At 34.4% G+C, this 17,696-nt stretch overlaps 3 protein-coding genes across 3 annotated transcripts; all 3 read right to left on the bottom strand.

Annotated features, from left to right (window-relative positions):
• Window positions 1-1,807: 1,807 nt before the first annotated feature.
• Window positions 1,808-2,610, bottom strand: LOC122294777 (protein DMP2-like). The gene has a single exon (XM_043103721.1). It carries the CDS (start codon window positions 2,512-2,514, stop codon window positions 1,945-1,947), a length of 570 nt encoding a protein of 189 aa, XP_042959655.1. The 5' UTR covers window positions 2,515-2,610; the 3' UTR covers window positions 1,808-1,944.
• A 2,757-nt stretch (window positions 2,611-5,367) lies between these two features.
• Window positions 5,368-6,858, bottom strand: LOC122294770 (protein DMP2-like). Its single transcript, XM_043103710.1, has one exon. The coding sequence runs from the start codon at window positions 6,747-6,749 to the stop codon at window positions 6,129-6,131; it is 621 nt and encodes a 206-aa protein (XP_042959644.1). The 5' UTR covers window positions 6,750-6,858; the 3' UTR covers window positions 5,368-6,128.
• A 5,721-nt stretch (window positions 6,859-12,579) lies between these two features.
• LOC122301821 (protein DMP2-like) lies at window positions 12,580-13,275 on the bottom strand. Its single transcript, XM_043113195.1, has one exon. It carries the CDS (start codon window positions 13,147-13,149, stop codon window positions 12,580-12,582), a length of 570 nt encoding a protein of 189 aa, XP_042969129.1. The 5' UTR covers window positions 13,150-13,275.
• Window positions 13,276-17,696: the final 4,421 nt, after the last annotated feature.

Here is a 17,696-nt window from a genome sequence, read left to right as displayed (position 1 = left end):
CGATATTTATTTTACAACGCTAGGTTTGGTAAGATATTTACAACGTATTAAAAATATGAAATTGTGTTTTGGAATTAATAATTTTTAATTAATCGGTTATAGTAACGTTGATTTTAGAAGTGATGTAGATAATAAAAAATATATAAATGGACATAGATTTCTATTTAGTGAACAACAATTTTTTTATTAAGTAAGAAATACGGTTACGTTGCTAAGTGGAAGGAGGTTACATTGCCAGCGATACTCTAATGAGTAATGCCGTAGGTTTGACCCACGTGCGCCTACGCTAAGGAACAACGCTCTGATCCTACCATTTATGTGATCAGTTCGCTTTTATTGAAATCGACTTTTATCCATCTATCCTTTTTAGTTTTTAGATAATGCAAAGGACGTGGAATACAAAGTTCTCAACATACGATAATCTCGCACGACACAGCTAACATCAATATGCATCTTCTCATGCATGATCGAGTTTTGCTGGCAATAGATGAATCAAATGTTAGAATAATTTCAAAATATGGATTTCATTTGATTGCATGTTTTATTTTATAAAAACGGATTAGATATATAGCCCATAATGATATTTTGATTAAACTCAATATATTAGATGATCATTTGGAATTTTTTTGAATCCTAAGTACTATAGGATTATATTATATTTAACGTGGTAAATTATACATATGTAGACCTGGAAGATTATGGGTTTTATTCGAAAATTTCTTAAACCTTATTAAGATTTGAGTCTTTAATGAGAGGAGTACTCCATAAGTTTTCTATATATAAGGCTAGGTTAATCCCCTCTTCTCTCCAAGTGTCTATTGACTTGCCCCCATTGAAACCTAATACTTTTGTGAGGAGCAAAGAGGGAGATTTGCCTGCTAATATTTGTGGATTATTCAAATAAACATTTTCATTATGACAACCAAATCTTTTTTTTCAAATAAGAGAACAATGACTTATTATTTTCATTAAAAAAAATGATTTATTGATCAGTTTCTTACATCATATATCTATTTTTATTTTTATTTTCTTAACGGTTGTGTGGTGTATGACTGCTAAGTAAAAGAATTCTTTCATTAAATATATTTATGCATGGCAGAAGAATATGCACTCGTGTGTGTGTATGTATATATATGACAAGATTAGACCATTAAATTCGTATGATATATTGAATAATTATTTTTCAGCTAGCGTTATTAAATTATGTTATTATTTAGATGATTGTTAACAAAGATTCTCATTTCAGGATCAGTAAAACCATCATCTTTTTCATTAAGGGAAGATTTTGATAGTGAATTGAGATGGGATAAAATAATATGAAAGTTTAAAATTAAATAAAATATTGTTAGAATATTATTTTTGTTTTGTGATTTAAAACTGTTGAATTATTTATCATATTTTGTGTGAAAATTTGATAAAATTGTAATAATTAGATAAAATAGAAAGAGTTCAAAACTCTTTCAATCTCAACCCAAACAATGCCTAAAAGATACGCTCGTGTATGTATGTATTCTTCCCATGATTGAACGTACGTAGAGAGTCGAGATAAACTAATTAATTACAATTTCAACTAACCTCATTATAAAGAGGGAAACTACATGGGTAACAACGTAAGAAGAAGAAGAATACATAACCATACACAAATTTCCATAGGTTTTTCTCAAGGGTGTTTCTCCATGCACAAACCTCAAGAAAGAAGAAATATTAAACCATACACAAAGCTCATGAAGCGAACTGAAAATCCTGTGAAGATTCACGAGTTACAACCTGATCACGCCATGCAGCAAATTAAGCACATCTCATCAAACCAACTTATATATAAACATAGGAATTTATACACACGAAAACAAGGCAACAATTAGGTAAAAGAAAACCACACAGCTCGAACTTAATTCTGATTTAGTCTTTTGTTAAGGATACTTCTCCGCCAGCAGACTTGGAATCCTAATTCGAAGAATCAGTACTACTTTTAGGGTATCCGATTCCATGGCGTTTGTTAGGAAAAGCCATGAAAACCACACTCGACGCCGCACCAAAAACAGGAGGCAACACCTTGAGCAAAGTTTTCTCAGTGGAAGCCGACACCGGATAGAAGCATTCCGCAGTATTTTGATCCAAAAGCACGACGACTCCAAACACACACACCGTAAAGAAGGCATGAACGAAGTCGGCAAACCGAAGCTTATAGGCCGACAAGTCGACGTTCTTGGACTCCGACGAGGGCCAAAGACCCTTCAACGTTGCGATCCCATAGTGGGTTTTCTTGTCATCTCCGACATAACTGTCGGTGAAAGTAGAAAAGAAGCAAGCCAGACCGCATAGACCAACGAGGATGGAGGTAAGGAACTTGTACTTGAAGGTGTCGCAGTTGCCATAGTTGGATAAGGTAGGGCTGAGGAACTGGTACATGAAGACTGTCCCCGTCGGGAGGAGCCTCAGTAGGTTTCCAAGACCTGATAATGTTTGGTCTTTGATGGTTTTCTGGGAGCTTTCTTTAGACTTGGACGCACCCATGGATATGAGTGTATTTTGGTGTGATTATTCTTGGGGATGATTGCCGGAGGATAAGAAACCAAGTGTTTGTATATATTTATGCATGGCAGAAGAACTCTTTGATTAAATATATTTATCCATGGCAGAAGAATATGCACTTGTGTGTGTATATGTATGTATATGACAAGATTAGACAATTTAATTCGTATGATATACTGAATAATTATTTTTCAGCTAGCGTTATTAAATTATGTTATTATTTAGATGATTGTTAATAGTAAAACCATATCTTTTCTACTAAGGAAGATTTGGATAGTGAATTGAAATGAGAAAAGATAGGATGAAAGTTTAAAGTTAAATAAAATATTGTTAGAATATTATTTTTGTTTTGTGATTTGAAAAAGTTGAATTATTTATTATATTTTATATGAAAATTTGATAAAATTGTAATAATTAGATAAAATAAAACGAGTTTAGAACTCTCTCAATCTCAACCCAAACAAGACCTAAAAGATATGCTCGTGTATGTATGTACGTACGTAGAGAGTCGAGATAAACTAATCAACTAACCTTATTTCCTAGATGCTAAATAGTTAAAATATACAAAAAAAGATAGTATATAAGGAAAGAAGATTGTGATTAACGGAGCAGTCCAAATCCCTCATTTCCTTGATCAAAAGATTATAATATGGTCTAAGAGAAGACCAACCATATAGGTGGTTTTCGTTGGTAATCCTCTAAGCTGAAGCCAGCCAGAGGTTTCCACTATAACCATGAAAAGCTACCACACATATGGGATTGCACCAGATCTTGATCGATTGTTGCGGTTGATGAATGTCTGCCTCCTACTTCACAAATTTGGATGGAGGAGTATATCGTATATCACCTCAAAATGTTAGAGAAAGCAGTAAGATGGGTGGAAACAAAGGGTCGACTCTTTCACAACTTCACAAGCATTCAAAAAACACAAAGAGCTTTACTAGTGCATAGGCCCCATGCCCTGACTGTGAAAGAGTGTGGATGGTTAGATCTTGAAAATCTGAGACCCAGAAAATGGATGGAGCGACACTTGTAGTGATATGAAAGCTTCGACGGTGGGCAACATGCGAGGCACACTCACCCATAATTTCTTGTTCCTTATAGCTCAACGACATGGGAATCCGATAATACAGTACGTGTAGCTTAGAGGTGATCGAAAAGTAGTAGATCTACCATTTTCCTTATTTCTCATAACTCAGATTTTATATCAAATTTAAAAATAAAAGAGAAAATCTTCAAATCGGATCAGTGCAATTTTACACCCTTTAATTATAATATAGGGACAAATATACATTATAATAATCTTACTATAAATTCAAACTGAGCTGATAAGGGACACACTCTTTGATCTCCCCCTCAGTCTCTGTAAAGAATTTACATTGCAAGGTATTTGAAAATTTGACATGCATAATTTGTATTGATAGTATGTTTTTATACAGACTTGACTCAGCTATATTAGGAATTTACAATCCTACATTATAGAGCATATAAACACAAACGTTACACTATTTCAAAATAGTGTATTTAATACAAGATCAAAACCGATCCTAGAATCATGTCTGACACAAATCTTGGCTCATAATTTTTGCTTTTGTTATCTCTTAGCTGTCACCAAAACATCCTTTGCATCTTCCTTTATGGTCTCTCTCTCCTCAAGCCCGTTATATTTTTACTTGAGAAAAGAGAGAACACAGCGGGCTTAGGGGAGAAACAAGAGGAAAAAATGCAGGAAAGAAAGAGAGAGGAGATTGAAATGGGCACTTTTTGTAAGGTGAACGGACACTTTCAGCCCTCATGATCCACCACTTTCCCGAACGCCCCCATCCCATTTTCTCCCTAATATTCCATCAAATTTTGTTACATACAAATAAAGTCGCGTACTAATATGCGTACCAATAATGATTTATTCACATTCAAAACTTAACTTGGCACTGTTTTCAATAAAATTTATTTTTTGACCAATTACCTGAAATTGATATACATATTAACATACAGTTTTGCCAGCAACTAAATTTTTCTAATTCCACCATACATTTAGTTGCTCCATCCCTACAGGCTGCACCTCTATCGTTGTATTCATTCTTGGTAGATCTACTGGCCGGTCAACAACCTACACACATGACCACATGATTGCCATTAGATGATCGAAGAGTACCATCTAAAAATCATATCTCCACTATATGTTTATGTTAATGCGCGCGTGAACGGCCTTGATCATGTGCCACTTATGGTATTGCAAGTGAAGCTAGCCCATGAGCCACTCCACTTTGACTAGTTCATGATGTCCGTACTAAAAGAAAAGTGGGCTTTTATGACTAAAATTTAGTGATTAAAATGATTATTTTTTACGAAAATCGTAGAAAATAGTCCTTTTAGTCACAAAAGCCTTATTTTCTTATAGTGCCGACACCTCAATGATCTCCGAAAAGTAACTCTCAGCTTGACTCTTCTCATCCGATATTTATCGCAACTCTTTTTTATTTCCCTTCTGGTTGCTATTCATGTGTAGGCCGAGTATATATAGAAGTTAGTCCCACAATTTCCTGGCCTCGATCGGGGTCATGCATGTCACCATGTTCATGATGTGCCTTTGATCAATAACCCTGACCAACGTCGTGCGCCTCCACTACGGATGAATAACAAGCTGCTCTCATACCACTTTTTTTGAGTTCACTTTTATTGAAAAGTAACTAATTTTGTCCATATATATATCCTTTTTCGATAATGCAAATGAGGTGAAATTAAACATTTTCAAGGGTCATCTCGACACAGCTACATCAATGTGCTTCTTCTTTATCATGACCAGTACTTGTCTTGCGAAGGGACCATATATAGGACAAGCGGTCACAATACATAGGTGATTGTTGGAGAGTCTTACCCATCTTATAATATTTCTCATTTCATGATTGGTAACACCATCATCGATCCTTCAAATTCAAAATTTGGTCAAAATCAAATTTAGAATCACTTCTAAATTTGAAACCAAATATTTACTAACAATGGAAGAATGTACATAAATATATCATGATTTAAAAGAAAATAACTTATTCTGAATAATTTTGGAGACAATAAATGATCATATCTCATATTAATTTGGATCTGCACCATACGTGCATGCATGTATATCTGTATTTTCACCATGAATTCAACGTAGAGACAAACTAATTACAAGTTACAACTTGACGCCAGCAAACATGCAGGCATATGTCTAACCTTAGAAAGAGGGAAACTAACTAGCTACATGAATGACGTTAGACAACAACGTAAGAAAAAGAAGAAGCTAGCTGAATTAATACAATATTATAACCACACACAAATTTCCTTGGGTTTTTCTCAAGGGTATTTCTCCATGCGCAAACCACAAGAATTAAAAAGGGTTTAATTTGATCTCTAGGATATTATTTCTCCGCAAAAGGCCACGTACAAGCGAACTGATCATGAAAATCCTGTGAAGATTCACGTACAAGCTGTTACAATTGGCCTGACGCCATGCAACAAAGTTCGAATCCATCAAACCTTATAAACGTGGAAATTATAGGCACACGAAAACAAGGAAACAAGGTAAAAGAAAACCAAACTCGCTCGAACTTAATTATTTAGACTTCTGTCGTTGAGGATACTGCTGCAGTAGTGGTACCAGTAGTAGTACTAGTACTAGACTTGGAATCCTTCGAAGACTCAGTACTACTTTTAGGGTATCCGATTCCATGGCGCTTGTTAGGAAAAGCCATGAAAACCACACTCGACGCCGCACCAACAGCAGGAGGCAACACCTTGAGCAAAGTTGTCTGAGTGGAAGCCGACAACGGATAGAAGCAATCCACAGTATTTTGATCCAAAAGCACGACGACTCCAAACACAAACGCCGCAAAGAAGGCATGAACGAAGTCGGAAAACCGAAGCTTATAGGCTGACAAGTCGACGTTCTTGGACTCTGGCGAGGGCCAAAGACCCTTCAACGTTGCGATCCCATAGTGGGTTTTCTTGTCATCTCCGACATAACTGTCGGTGAAAGTAGAAAAGAAGCATGCCAGACCGCAGAGACCAACGAGGATGGAGGTGGGGAACTTGTACTTGAAGGTGTCGCAGTTGCCATGGTTGGATAAGGCAGGGCTGAGGAACTGGTACGTGAAGACTGTCCCCGTCGGGAGGAGCCTCAGTAGGTTTCCAAGACCTGATAATGTTTGGTCTTTGATGGTTTTCTGGGATGCACTCATGGATATGATCAGAGTCTTTTGGTGTGATTATTCGTGGGGATGAATATGGAGGATAAGAAATAACTGTTTGTTTGCGTTATGGGAGCTAGGTTGCAACTAGCAACGAACTTGATCTTCATGGCTATTTATAGAACGCCCTGTCCAAGAGATGGCTTGCCTGATTCCGTCGACGTATACTATTTTGATTACAATATTATCTTGACCATGAAATGAGATATTGTATTTATTTTCTTTCATATTTCGTTTGGACTCATTCCTTATACTAATAGTAAATTGATAATGCTACTCCCACGTATAAAAGTCACCCATGTAAAAGAATTGATCTCATTCGCCTTCGGACGAGTTGCCATCGCCTGTCACCAGATTCGTCGCCACCACTACGATCAGTTGTTGACTTTGACCGTTGAGTTTTAATTGTTCAGCGTTGACGTGTGAGGAACACAATATTTGATCTTGTCTGGGTTAACAAAGAATATTAATAATATATATATCTATAAACTTGGCACTACGTACATAAAATTAGTTTAAATTAAATGCACAATGTTGTACAATAAACTAAATTAACTAGCAAATTAGATCCCATTTAGAATTTTCATTCCAAAGCTGAATGCTTAAAGATCAAGGGATTTGGACGCGTATTAGTTCTTTCTCTCCCCAAAAGTTGCAATCATATAACTGATGCACTCATGATCAATCAGTTTACATCAATCGATCGGCAATGCTCTATTTCAACTATTATATGCCGGTCAAAAATGTGGTCTTCTGTTTTACGCTAATTGATTTATGAAGTAGTACTGTTCACCATTCGGATAAGAAATCAGTGGTCAATATTGCATATATACATGATGATAAGTCGGTAAGTAGCATATATAGTATCCTTTATGTCATTGATACGATAAAACTTGATTTATAAGAAAATTTTAAAATTTAATTCTCTTACGTACAAAGCAAGTATTAACCTATCAACCACATGAAAAATATGCTTTAACTTAAAGTACTTGAAGAACTCTTCAATATATGAGCGTCAAATGAGAATAGTTGGGCAGCTGCATGCAGGCGTAGCACCATGCATGCATGGCAGCCATTGTAAATTAACTAATTCCACGTTAAATACGCGTGGAAGTGTCGAAGTTTCTGATTTATAAGTATCGCGCCATGTAATATTGACTAGTGATTATTTTTGGAGTATGAACTTTAAATTTGGCTTCAACGACTTTTCTTCGAGTCAAGACGGAGATTCCCCGCGGAATCCTGGGAGAAGTATGATAAAAGGTGAAGGTATATATATATATATAAAATAAATATATCATGGATTGAGTATAAGCTTAGATATGATTCGGGCAACGTCTGTTTAAATATTATTTCCTTTTTTTTATTACAATTTAACGTACGAATTACTTTGAAGAAGTGGGGATTATATATGAGTTTTAAACATAACTTGGACGAACATGATTACTTTCCTGATCCACAAACCTAACTTCAAATTGATCTAGGACCATTGATATTAATTAGGAAACATGTTTAATTTCGTGAATAAAAAGATTTCCTTTTGAATTTTTGCTCTAATATTTTTCTGGTCAGTTTTGGATAATGAATGAATTTTCAAACTACTGTTAGTTTGAAAGATCTATTCCTGGTCACAAAAGGTGCGGAAGGGTACGTAGGACCTGTTCTCTAGGTCTCTCTCTTCTCTAAATTATTGTATGACTTTTTCTTCTCTCTCTTGTGGGGGGCGGGGTGGTCTGGGTCCTGAGAGGAAGACCCAAATTAAATAATGGCCCAATTTTATGAATGCGATGGGTAGTTACTTTGGGCCCTAGGTCACTCCACGCCAAGAGGCCTTAAGTTGGGCTGCCATATAGAACAAGTACGGAATCCGATATTTAGGTCTCGGATTTAAAAATGAAATGAAATATTATTATTATTTTAAAATTAAAAAAATTGAATTATAATTTTAAAAAATTAAATTATTTATTATATTTTATGTAAAAATTTAAAAAAATTATAATAATAATGATATGAGATCACTTCTCAATCTAAAGTTTACAACACTAGGTTTGATTTTAAAAGTGATATAGATAATAAAAATATATAAGTGGACATAGATTTCTATTTAGTGAAACAACAATTTTTTTTTATTAAGAAATATGGTTACGTTACTAAGTCCATAATGGAAGGAGGATATATTGCCTGCAATACTCTAATATTGAGTAATGCCGCAGGTTTGACCAACGTGCGCCTACAAGGAACAGCGCTCTGATCCTACCATTTATGTGAGTTCGCTTTAGTTTATTGAAATTGACTTTTATCTAGATAATGCGAAGGACGTGGAATACAAAGTTTTCAACGTACGATAATCTCGATCGCACGACACAGCTAACATCAATGTTGCATCTTCTCATGCACGATAGAGTTTTTCTCGCAATGGATGAATCAAATATTAGAATAATTTTAAAATATAGACTTCATTTAATTATATGTTTTGTATTTTATAAAAACGGATTAGATATATAGTTGATAATGGTATTTTGATTAAACCGAATATATTGGGTGATCATTTGGAATTTTTTTACACCTAAATAATATAAGATTATATTGTATTTAATGTGGTAAATTACGTATGTATGGCTAGAAGATTATGAGTTTATTATGAAAATTTCTTAAACATTATTAGGATTTGAGTTTTTATAAATGGGAGCACTCCATAAGTTTTTTATACGTAAGGACAGGTCCCTCTCATCTCCAAGTGTGTCTATTGGCTTGCTCTATTGAAGACTAATACTTTTGTGAGGGGCAAGAGGGGGGATTTGGCTGTTAATATTTGTGGATTATTCCGATAAACATTTTCATTATGACAACCCGGGTCCTTTTTTTTTTTTTCATATAAGAGAACAATGACTTATTATTTTTATTAAGAAAAATGATCTACTCATCAGCTTCTTACATCATATATATTTTTTTATTTTTATTTTCTTAACAGTTGTGTAATGTATGACTGCTGAGTAGAAAAAATCTTTTATTAAATACATTTATGCATGGTAGAAGAATATGCACTCGTGTGTATATGTATATATATCGCAAGATTAGACCATTTAATTCGTATTATATACTGAATTATTTTTCAGCTAGCGTTATTAAATTATGTTATTATTTAGATGATTGTTAATAGAGATTCCCACTTCAGGATCAGTAAAACCATTATCTTTTTTAATAAGGAAAGATTTCGATAGTAAATTAAGATGAGATAAGATAGACTGAAAATTTAAAGTTAAATAAAATATTGTTAAAATATTATTTTTATTTTATGATTTGAAAATTTTGAATTATTTATTATATTTTGTGTGAAAATTTGATAAAATTGTAATAATTAGATAAAATAAAACAAGTTTAGAACTCTCTCAATCTCAACCCAAACAAGGCCTAAAAGATACGCTCGTGTAGGGGTGTACAGGAACCGACCAAACTGGCCGTAAACAATCAAACTGACGGCCGGAGACCGGAACGACAAAGAACCAGTCGGCGGGCAAGAGAAATTGAAGCAAAACCGACATCAGCGGTTCGGTGCCGGTTTGGACCCCTGGGAAACCATTGAACCAACCGATCCAGTCTGTTTATTTATTTTTTCAAATATATGAATATAAAACGGCGCTGTTTTACTTAAATAAGTTAAACAACGTCGTTTAGAGCATGTATGTTTTAAAATAAATATAATAGAACGGCGTTGTTTGGCTTTTGAGTTCATATCCCCCCCCCCCCCCCACCCCTCTTCTTCTTCCCCGCACCTAATCTTCCTCTCTGCAACTCATTCATCATCCATGGCAGACGACGGCACAGTGTTCATTCTTCATCCTTAGCTCCTCCTCCTTCACAGAAGATGCCGACGGTAAACCAACTACCTCGCCGATGCTAATCGAGACCAATATGATCGGTTTTTTTCTCCTCAAAGCCTCGGTTTCGACCGGTTTAATAGGGACATTAAAGAGATCGGTGGTGTCTCAGTTCAGCACTGAAACCGACGCCGAACCCATTGGTGTACAGCCCTACGCTCGTGTGTGTATGTATTCTTCCCATGATTTGAACGTACGTAGAGAGTCGAGATAAACTAATTAATTACAAGTTCAACTAACCTCATTATAAAGAGGGAAACTACATGGATAACAACATAAAAAGAAGAAGAATACATAACCATACACAAATTTCCTAAGTGTTGAACCCAAGGTTTCAAGTTTTATGTGATTATAAATCTACACATAGATTTTGATGATAACAAATGAATTCAAAGAACAAAGAAGTTTCAAACTCAAATTGTTCACACAATGGAATCAAGCACATCAAAGAACCAAGCATGAGCAAGAAGGAAATAAGTTCACATTAAAGTCATAGAGTAATATTGTAAATCTATTAAAATTCGAAATTAGGATTAATGTTCAAAATTAATATTTTATCATAAAGTATTAAAATACATTTTCCACATGTGCATGAATATTTTTGAAAATTAAATTTGAAAATTTTGAAAGATGATTGATTGTCATCTTTTGCATGTGCATGCTTTGATTAAAGGGTTGAATTTTGAAAATATTAAAGATGATTGATTGTCATTTTTCACATGTGCATGTTTTATTTGAATTTTTTCAAAAGTGATTGATGCTTTTTTAGACTTATACAAAAGGTAGATGATTTTGTTTGAAAAATTTGAAAAGTAAAGTATGCTCATTTTGTCATATGCAAAAAGTAAAAGATTAGGTTTGAATTTTTTGAAAAGGAAAGTGTGCTCATTTTGTCATATGCCAAAAGTAAAAGATTAGGTTTGATTTTTTTGAAAAAGTGAATGATGTTGTTTTTGACAATTGGAAAAGAAGAACCTTTTATTTGAATTTTTTGAAAAAGTGAATGATGTTGTCTTTGACATGTGAATCTTGTTAAATTTGAATATGAAGTCTCATATGCCTATAAATAGATCATTTGAGAGCTTCACATTTACAACACCAAGAGCATACAACATTCATTCAAAGCTTTCATTCTCTCTTCTCTAAGCATTGAGCCTTAATCCTTGTTTATTTTGAGAGATATAGTTTGCGCTGTATTGTTCTTATTTCACTTATTGAGGAGTGTTTTCTGATAACCTACCCACTATCAGCTCTTGTATCAGAAAAAGGGTGTGTATAACCCTTGTGTGTGTAGAAAGTATTCTACACGGGGAATAGTTGAATCACCACGTGTAAGGTGATTGCAAGTGTAGAGGATGTTCTACACGGATCCTTTGTAGCGGTGTTGTTCAAATGTATAATAGGTTTCTATCTCCACCTGAAGGAGGTTGAATAGTGAATTTGGGAATCCTCAAGGGGTAGCTTGAGGCGAGGACGTAGGCAGTGGGGCCGAACCTCGTTAACATACTGAGTTTGCTTCTCTCTTACCCTTACTCTTTATATTTATTGTTATTTCATATTTTGTTTATATTTTATATTATATATTTGATTTATAATTGTTATTTTTTTTAATACAATTCAATTCACCCCCCCTCTTGTGTTAGTCATCTAGGCAACACTAAGGTTTTTCGGATCAAGGGTATTTCTCCATGCACAAACCTCAAGAAAGAAGAAAGATTAAACCATACACAAAGCACATGAAGTGAATTGAAATATTACAACCTGATCACGCCATGCAGCAAATTAAGTACGTATGATCTCATCAAACGAGCTTATGTATAAACATAGGAATTTGTACACACGAAAACAAGGCAACAATTAGGTAAAAGAAAAACACATAGCTTGAACTTAATTATAATTTAGACTTTTGTTAAGGATACTTCTCCGCCAGTAGACTTGGAATCCTAATTCGAAGAATCAGTACTACTTTTAGGGTATCTGATTCCATGGCGCTTGTTAGGAAAAGCCATGAAAACCACACTCGACGCCTCACCAACAACAGGAGGCAACACCTTGAGCAAAGTTTTCTGAGTGGAAGCCGACACCGGATAGAAGCACTCCACAGTATTTTGATCCAAAAGCACGACGACTCCAAACACACACACCGTAAAGAAGGCATGAACGAAGTCGGCAAACCGAAACTTATAGGCCAACAAGTTGACGTTCTTGGACTCTGGCAAGGGCCAAAGACCCTTCAACGTTGCGATCCCATAGTGGGTTTTCTTGTCATCTCCGACATAACTCTCGATGAAAGTAGAAAAGAAGCAAGCCAGACCGCATAGACCAACGAGGATGGAGGTAAGGAACTTGTAGTTGAAGGGGTCGCAGTTGCCATAGTTGGATAAGGCAGGGCTGAGGAACTGGTACATGAAGACTGTCCTCGTCGGGAGGAGCCTTAGTAGGTTTCCAAGACCTGATAATGTTTGGTCTTTGATGGTTTTCTGGGAGCTTTCCGTAGACTTGGACGCACCCATGGATACGAGTGTCTTTTGGTGTGATGTTGAAGCCGAGATTCATGATTTAGAAGGAAGTTGTAAATCTGTTGAGGAGTTAGGGGTTTAGCTCGGGTTGTGAGAGAAGTAACCAAAGCATCATACTCCAATCCAAGGCCTGCTAGTAAATAGACGAGAATTCAGAGTTGGATAGCGGATGACCAGCCGCACGCAGAGAAGTAGAGAGAGCTTTAACCTTGTTGTAATACTCAGTTATAGATTCAGGGCCTTTTTTGTTGTGGCCAACAGGTATTGGGTCTGCATAACATGTGCAGAGGATTGGGAAACAAACATTGCATTAAGAGTGTCCCAAACCTCTCGAGTAGACACACATTCAAGGACTTGAGCAAGGACAGGCTCGGACAAGGAGGAGTTTATCACAGAAAGGACACGTTGATCCACAAGCAACCATTGTGTATACTCGGGATTGGGCTGTTGGTTGATCATGGGGGGAGGTATTTCAAGAGAACCATCCACATGACCAAAAACTTGATAGCCTTTCAAGAAGGGAACTATTTGAGCTTTCCATAAGAGAAAGTTCTTTGTGGTAAGCTTCACGGTAATGGAGCTACTTGCATAGTGAAGTAGTGTAGGAAGAAGATTGTGTACCGTGTTTTGTGTAGAAATGGGAGGTGTAGAGATAGGAGAGTCCTCCTCTGAAGCCATTGGACAGTGGAAGAATAGGAAACACAGAAGAAAAAAAAAAAAAGGTAGTAAAAGACGATGGTCTTATTGGGCTCTTGATACCATATTGAGATTAGTTCTCAGTATGCATAGCAAGTGTTTGAGAGATTGTCCAGAAGAATGAGAGAAAATGTATTCGCCCTTTTTCACTTGTACATCTCGGTATTGAACATTTACAAACTATTTATAGACTACTATAACTACATTCACACTTCCTCAATGGTAAGATTGGAGGACACTTTTCCTGTACATTTATAGACTATTTATATTCTTCATTGCTTTACTGTTCTGACATGATTCCATTTATGATGTATTTCCATTTCTGTGCAACTGTGCAGGATTGCTTGCTGCCGTGCTCTGCAGTGCAACATTGCTTCTGTTGGTGCGACATTACTTCTGTCTTGCAACTGATTATAACTCTCTGTTTTGAGGCCTTCTCATGTTCCTTAAATGGCTTCAACGACTTTTCTTCGAGTCAAGATGGAGATTCCCCACCTAATCCTGGTAGAAGTATGATAAACGTGAATGTATATATATATATATATATATATAATAAATATATCATGGATTGAGTATCAAATACTCCTAGTTGAATTAATATTTGTTAAATCATTTTAGAGTATAAGCTTAGATATGATTCGGGCAACGTCTGTTTAAATATTATTTCCTTTTTTTTATTACAATTTAACGTACAAATTACTTTAAAGAAGTGGGCATTATATATATGAGTTTTAAACATAACTTGGACGGACATGATTACTTTCCTGATCTACAAACCTAACTTCAAATTGATCTAGGACCATTGAAATTAATTAGAAAATTAACATGTTTAATTTCGTAAATAAAAAGATTTCCTTTTGAATTTTAGCCCTAATATTTTTCTGGTCAGTTTTGGATAATGAATGAATTTTCAAACTACTGTTGGTTTGAAAGATCTATTCCTGGTCACAAAAAGTGTGGAATGGTTAGTAGGACCTGATCTGTAGATCTCTTTCTCCTCTAAATTATTGTTACTTTAACCTAGCGCCGACTCTTCCATTAGGCAAGTTAGGTAATATTAATTTATTAAGGTGTCTACAAAATATTTATAAAATTATAAAATTGTACTTTGGAATCATTAACCTATAGTTAATCGGCTATAGTAATATTAATTTTAGAAGTGACGTAGATAATAAAAAATATATAAGTGGATATAGATTTGTGGAAAAACAATCTTTTTATTAAGTAAGAAATATGGTTACGTTGCTAAGTCCACGTAATGGAAGGAGGATATATTGCCTGCAATACTCTAATGAGTAATACCGTAGGTTTGACCCACGTGCGCCTACGCTAAGGGACAACGTTCTGATCCTACCATTTATGTGAGTTCGCTTTTATTGAAATTGACTGTAATCCATGTGTCCTTTTTAGTTAACGCAAGGAGGTGGAATCAAAGATTTGAAATCCGTTTCGGAGATTATTCCGATCGAAGTACTGGAACAGAATATTTCAATATCGGTACATTTTGATGTACTGCTTCGGGATTAATTATATATTATATATAAATATTTATATGTATATATAAACTAACAATTAATAAAATAAATACATATATATGTAAGTGTGTGATATATATATATATATATGTATATATATAGAAGAATTAAAGATTTATAAAATGAATATATATTGAAAAAAATCATAAACTTGAGTTAAGACACAAAAATAAAGGAAAAAAATTAAAGAATAGACAGATTATTAAAAGTAACAATACTTTTAGTGTACGGAAAGAGGTATTTGAATTCTAAAAGTACAATTTTATTCATTATTTTTCAACTTATTTACAATAGAGTTTTTTTTTTTTTTTTTTGGGACCGGAATTACTATTCTGGCCGGAATACCGGAATTCCGGCCGGAATTGACCGGAACGGCCGGAATTTGACCCGGAACGGAATAGACACCTATCCAGTTCCGGTCACTGTTCCGACACGAAAAATTCCGGTCATTCCGGCCGGAACGGAACGGTTTTTAAAACCTTGCGTGGAATACAAAGTTCTCAACGTACGATAGTCTCGCACGACACAGCTAACATCAATATGCATCTTCTCACGCATGATCGAGTTTTGCTCGCAGTAGATGAATCAAATGTTAGAATAATTTTAAAGTATGGACTTCATTTGATTGCATGTTTTATTTTATAAAAACGGATTAGATATATAGTCCATAATGATACTTTGATTAAATCCAATCTATTGAGCGATCATTTGGGATTTTTTTGTATCTTAGTAATATAGGATTATATCGTATTTAACGTGGTAAATTATATATATGTAGGCCTAGAAGATTAGGGGTTTTATTCTGAAAATTTCTTAAACCTTATTAAAATTTGAGTCTTTTATGAGAGGAGTACTATATAAGTTTTTTATATATAAGGCTAGGTCGATCCCCTCTCCTCTGCAAGTGTGTCTATTGACTTGCCCCTATTGAAAGCTAATACTTTGGTGAGGAGCAAAGAGGGAGATTTGCCTGGTAATATTCGTGGATTATTCAAATAAATGATTTCAATATGACAACCAGGTCTTTCTTCTTCTTTTTTCATATAAGAGAACAGTGACTTATTATTTTCATTAAGAAAAATGATTTACTGATCAACTTCTTACATCATATATCTATTTTTATTTTTATTTTCTTAACGGTTGTGTGGTGTATGACTGTTGAGTAAAAGAACTCTTTCATTAAATATATTTATGCATGGCAGAAGAATATGCATTCGTGTGTGTATATATATATATATGACAAGATTAAACCATTTAATTCATATGATATATTGAATAATTATTTTTCAGCTAGCGTTATTAAATTATGTTATTATTTAGATGATTGTTAACGAAGATTTCCATTTCAGGATCAGTAAAACCATCATCTTTTCCAGTAAGGAAAGATTTGGATAGTAAATTGAGATGAGATAAGATAAGATGAAAGTTTAAAGTTAAATAAAATAGTATTATAATAGTATTTTTGTTTTGTAATTTAAAAAAATTAAATTATTTATTGTATTTTTTATAGAAATCTGATAAAATTGTAATAATTAAATAAAATAAAACAAGTTCAGAACTCTCTCAATCTCAACCCAAACAAGGCCTAAAAGATACGCTCGTGTATGTATGTATTCTTCCCATGATTTGAACGTACGTAGAGAGTCGAGATAAACTAGTTAAATTCTTTTCTATAATATACAATATTATTATAAAGTTAAACTAATTGTCACATTTTTTATCTATACACTGTGTTTTTTAGATATGCATTTGAATTTTAAGATATATACACTGTGTTTTCTATCTATACACGGTCTGCGTGGATTATAGGCTTGTGATGATAAAATGAGGGGCAAAATAGAAAATGAAAATGTAGATTTTTTTGCCACGAATAACATTCGTGGGAACTACTTATTTAGTAGTGGGTAAAAGCATATAAGCCACGTTGATGAGGGTACAAATTAAATAATTTTTTACGGCGACTTTATTCCGTGGTAAAAAGACAGTTTAACTCGTCACAAAAATTATTTTCCCATTAAAGGTCCATATGCTACCCATATTTATTATTCAGGAAACAAATTGGTCGCAAATACTACAGACGTGGTAGGAAAAAATCTTTTACCAACAAACATTATCCACCACAACAATTTCATAGAAAAATGCCTATATTTATTCTCTCCAACAATTTTGGTAGTAAAAGGTTATTTTTTCCCACGAAATTATGCTGCAGAAAAAAAATTGGTGGCAAAAGTCACCATTTGTTGTAGTGACTAATTAATAACAAGTTCAACTAACCTCATTATAAAGAGGGAAACTACATGGATAACAACG

This window comes from Carya illinoinensis, chromosome 2 (assembly GCF_018687715.1).
Source record: "Carya illinoinensis cultivar Pawnee chromosome 2, C.illinoinensisPawnee_v1, whole genome shotgun sequence".
Lineage (NCBI taxonomy): Eukaryota > Viridiplantae > Streptophyta > Magnoliopsida > Fagales > Juglandaceae > Carya > Carya illinoinensis.
This window is presented reverse-complemented; position numbering and strand designations above follow the sequence as displayed.

Excerpts from the sequence above, each read along its gene's own strand:
- LOC122294777 (XM_043103721.1), bottom strand. The coding sequence starts at position 2,514 with ATGGGTGCGTCCAAGTCTAAAGAAAGCTCCCAGAAAACCATCAAAGAC.
- LOC122294770 (XM_043103710.1), bottom strand. The coding sequence starts at position 6,749 with ATGAGTGCATCCCAGAAAACCATCAAAGACCAAACATTATCAGGTCTT.
- LOC122301821 (XM_043113195.1), bottom strand. The coding sequence starts at position 13,149 with ATGGGTGCGTCCAAGTCTACGGAAAGCTCCCAGAAAACCATCAAAGAC.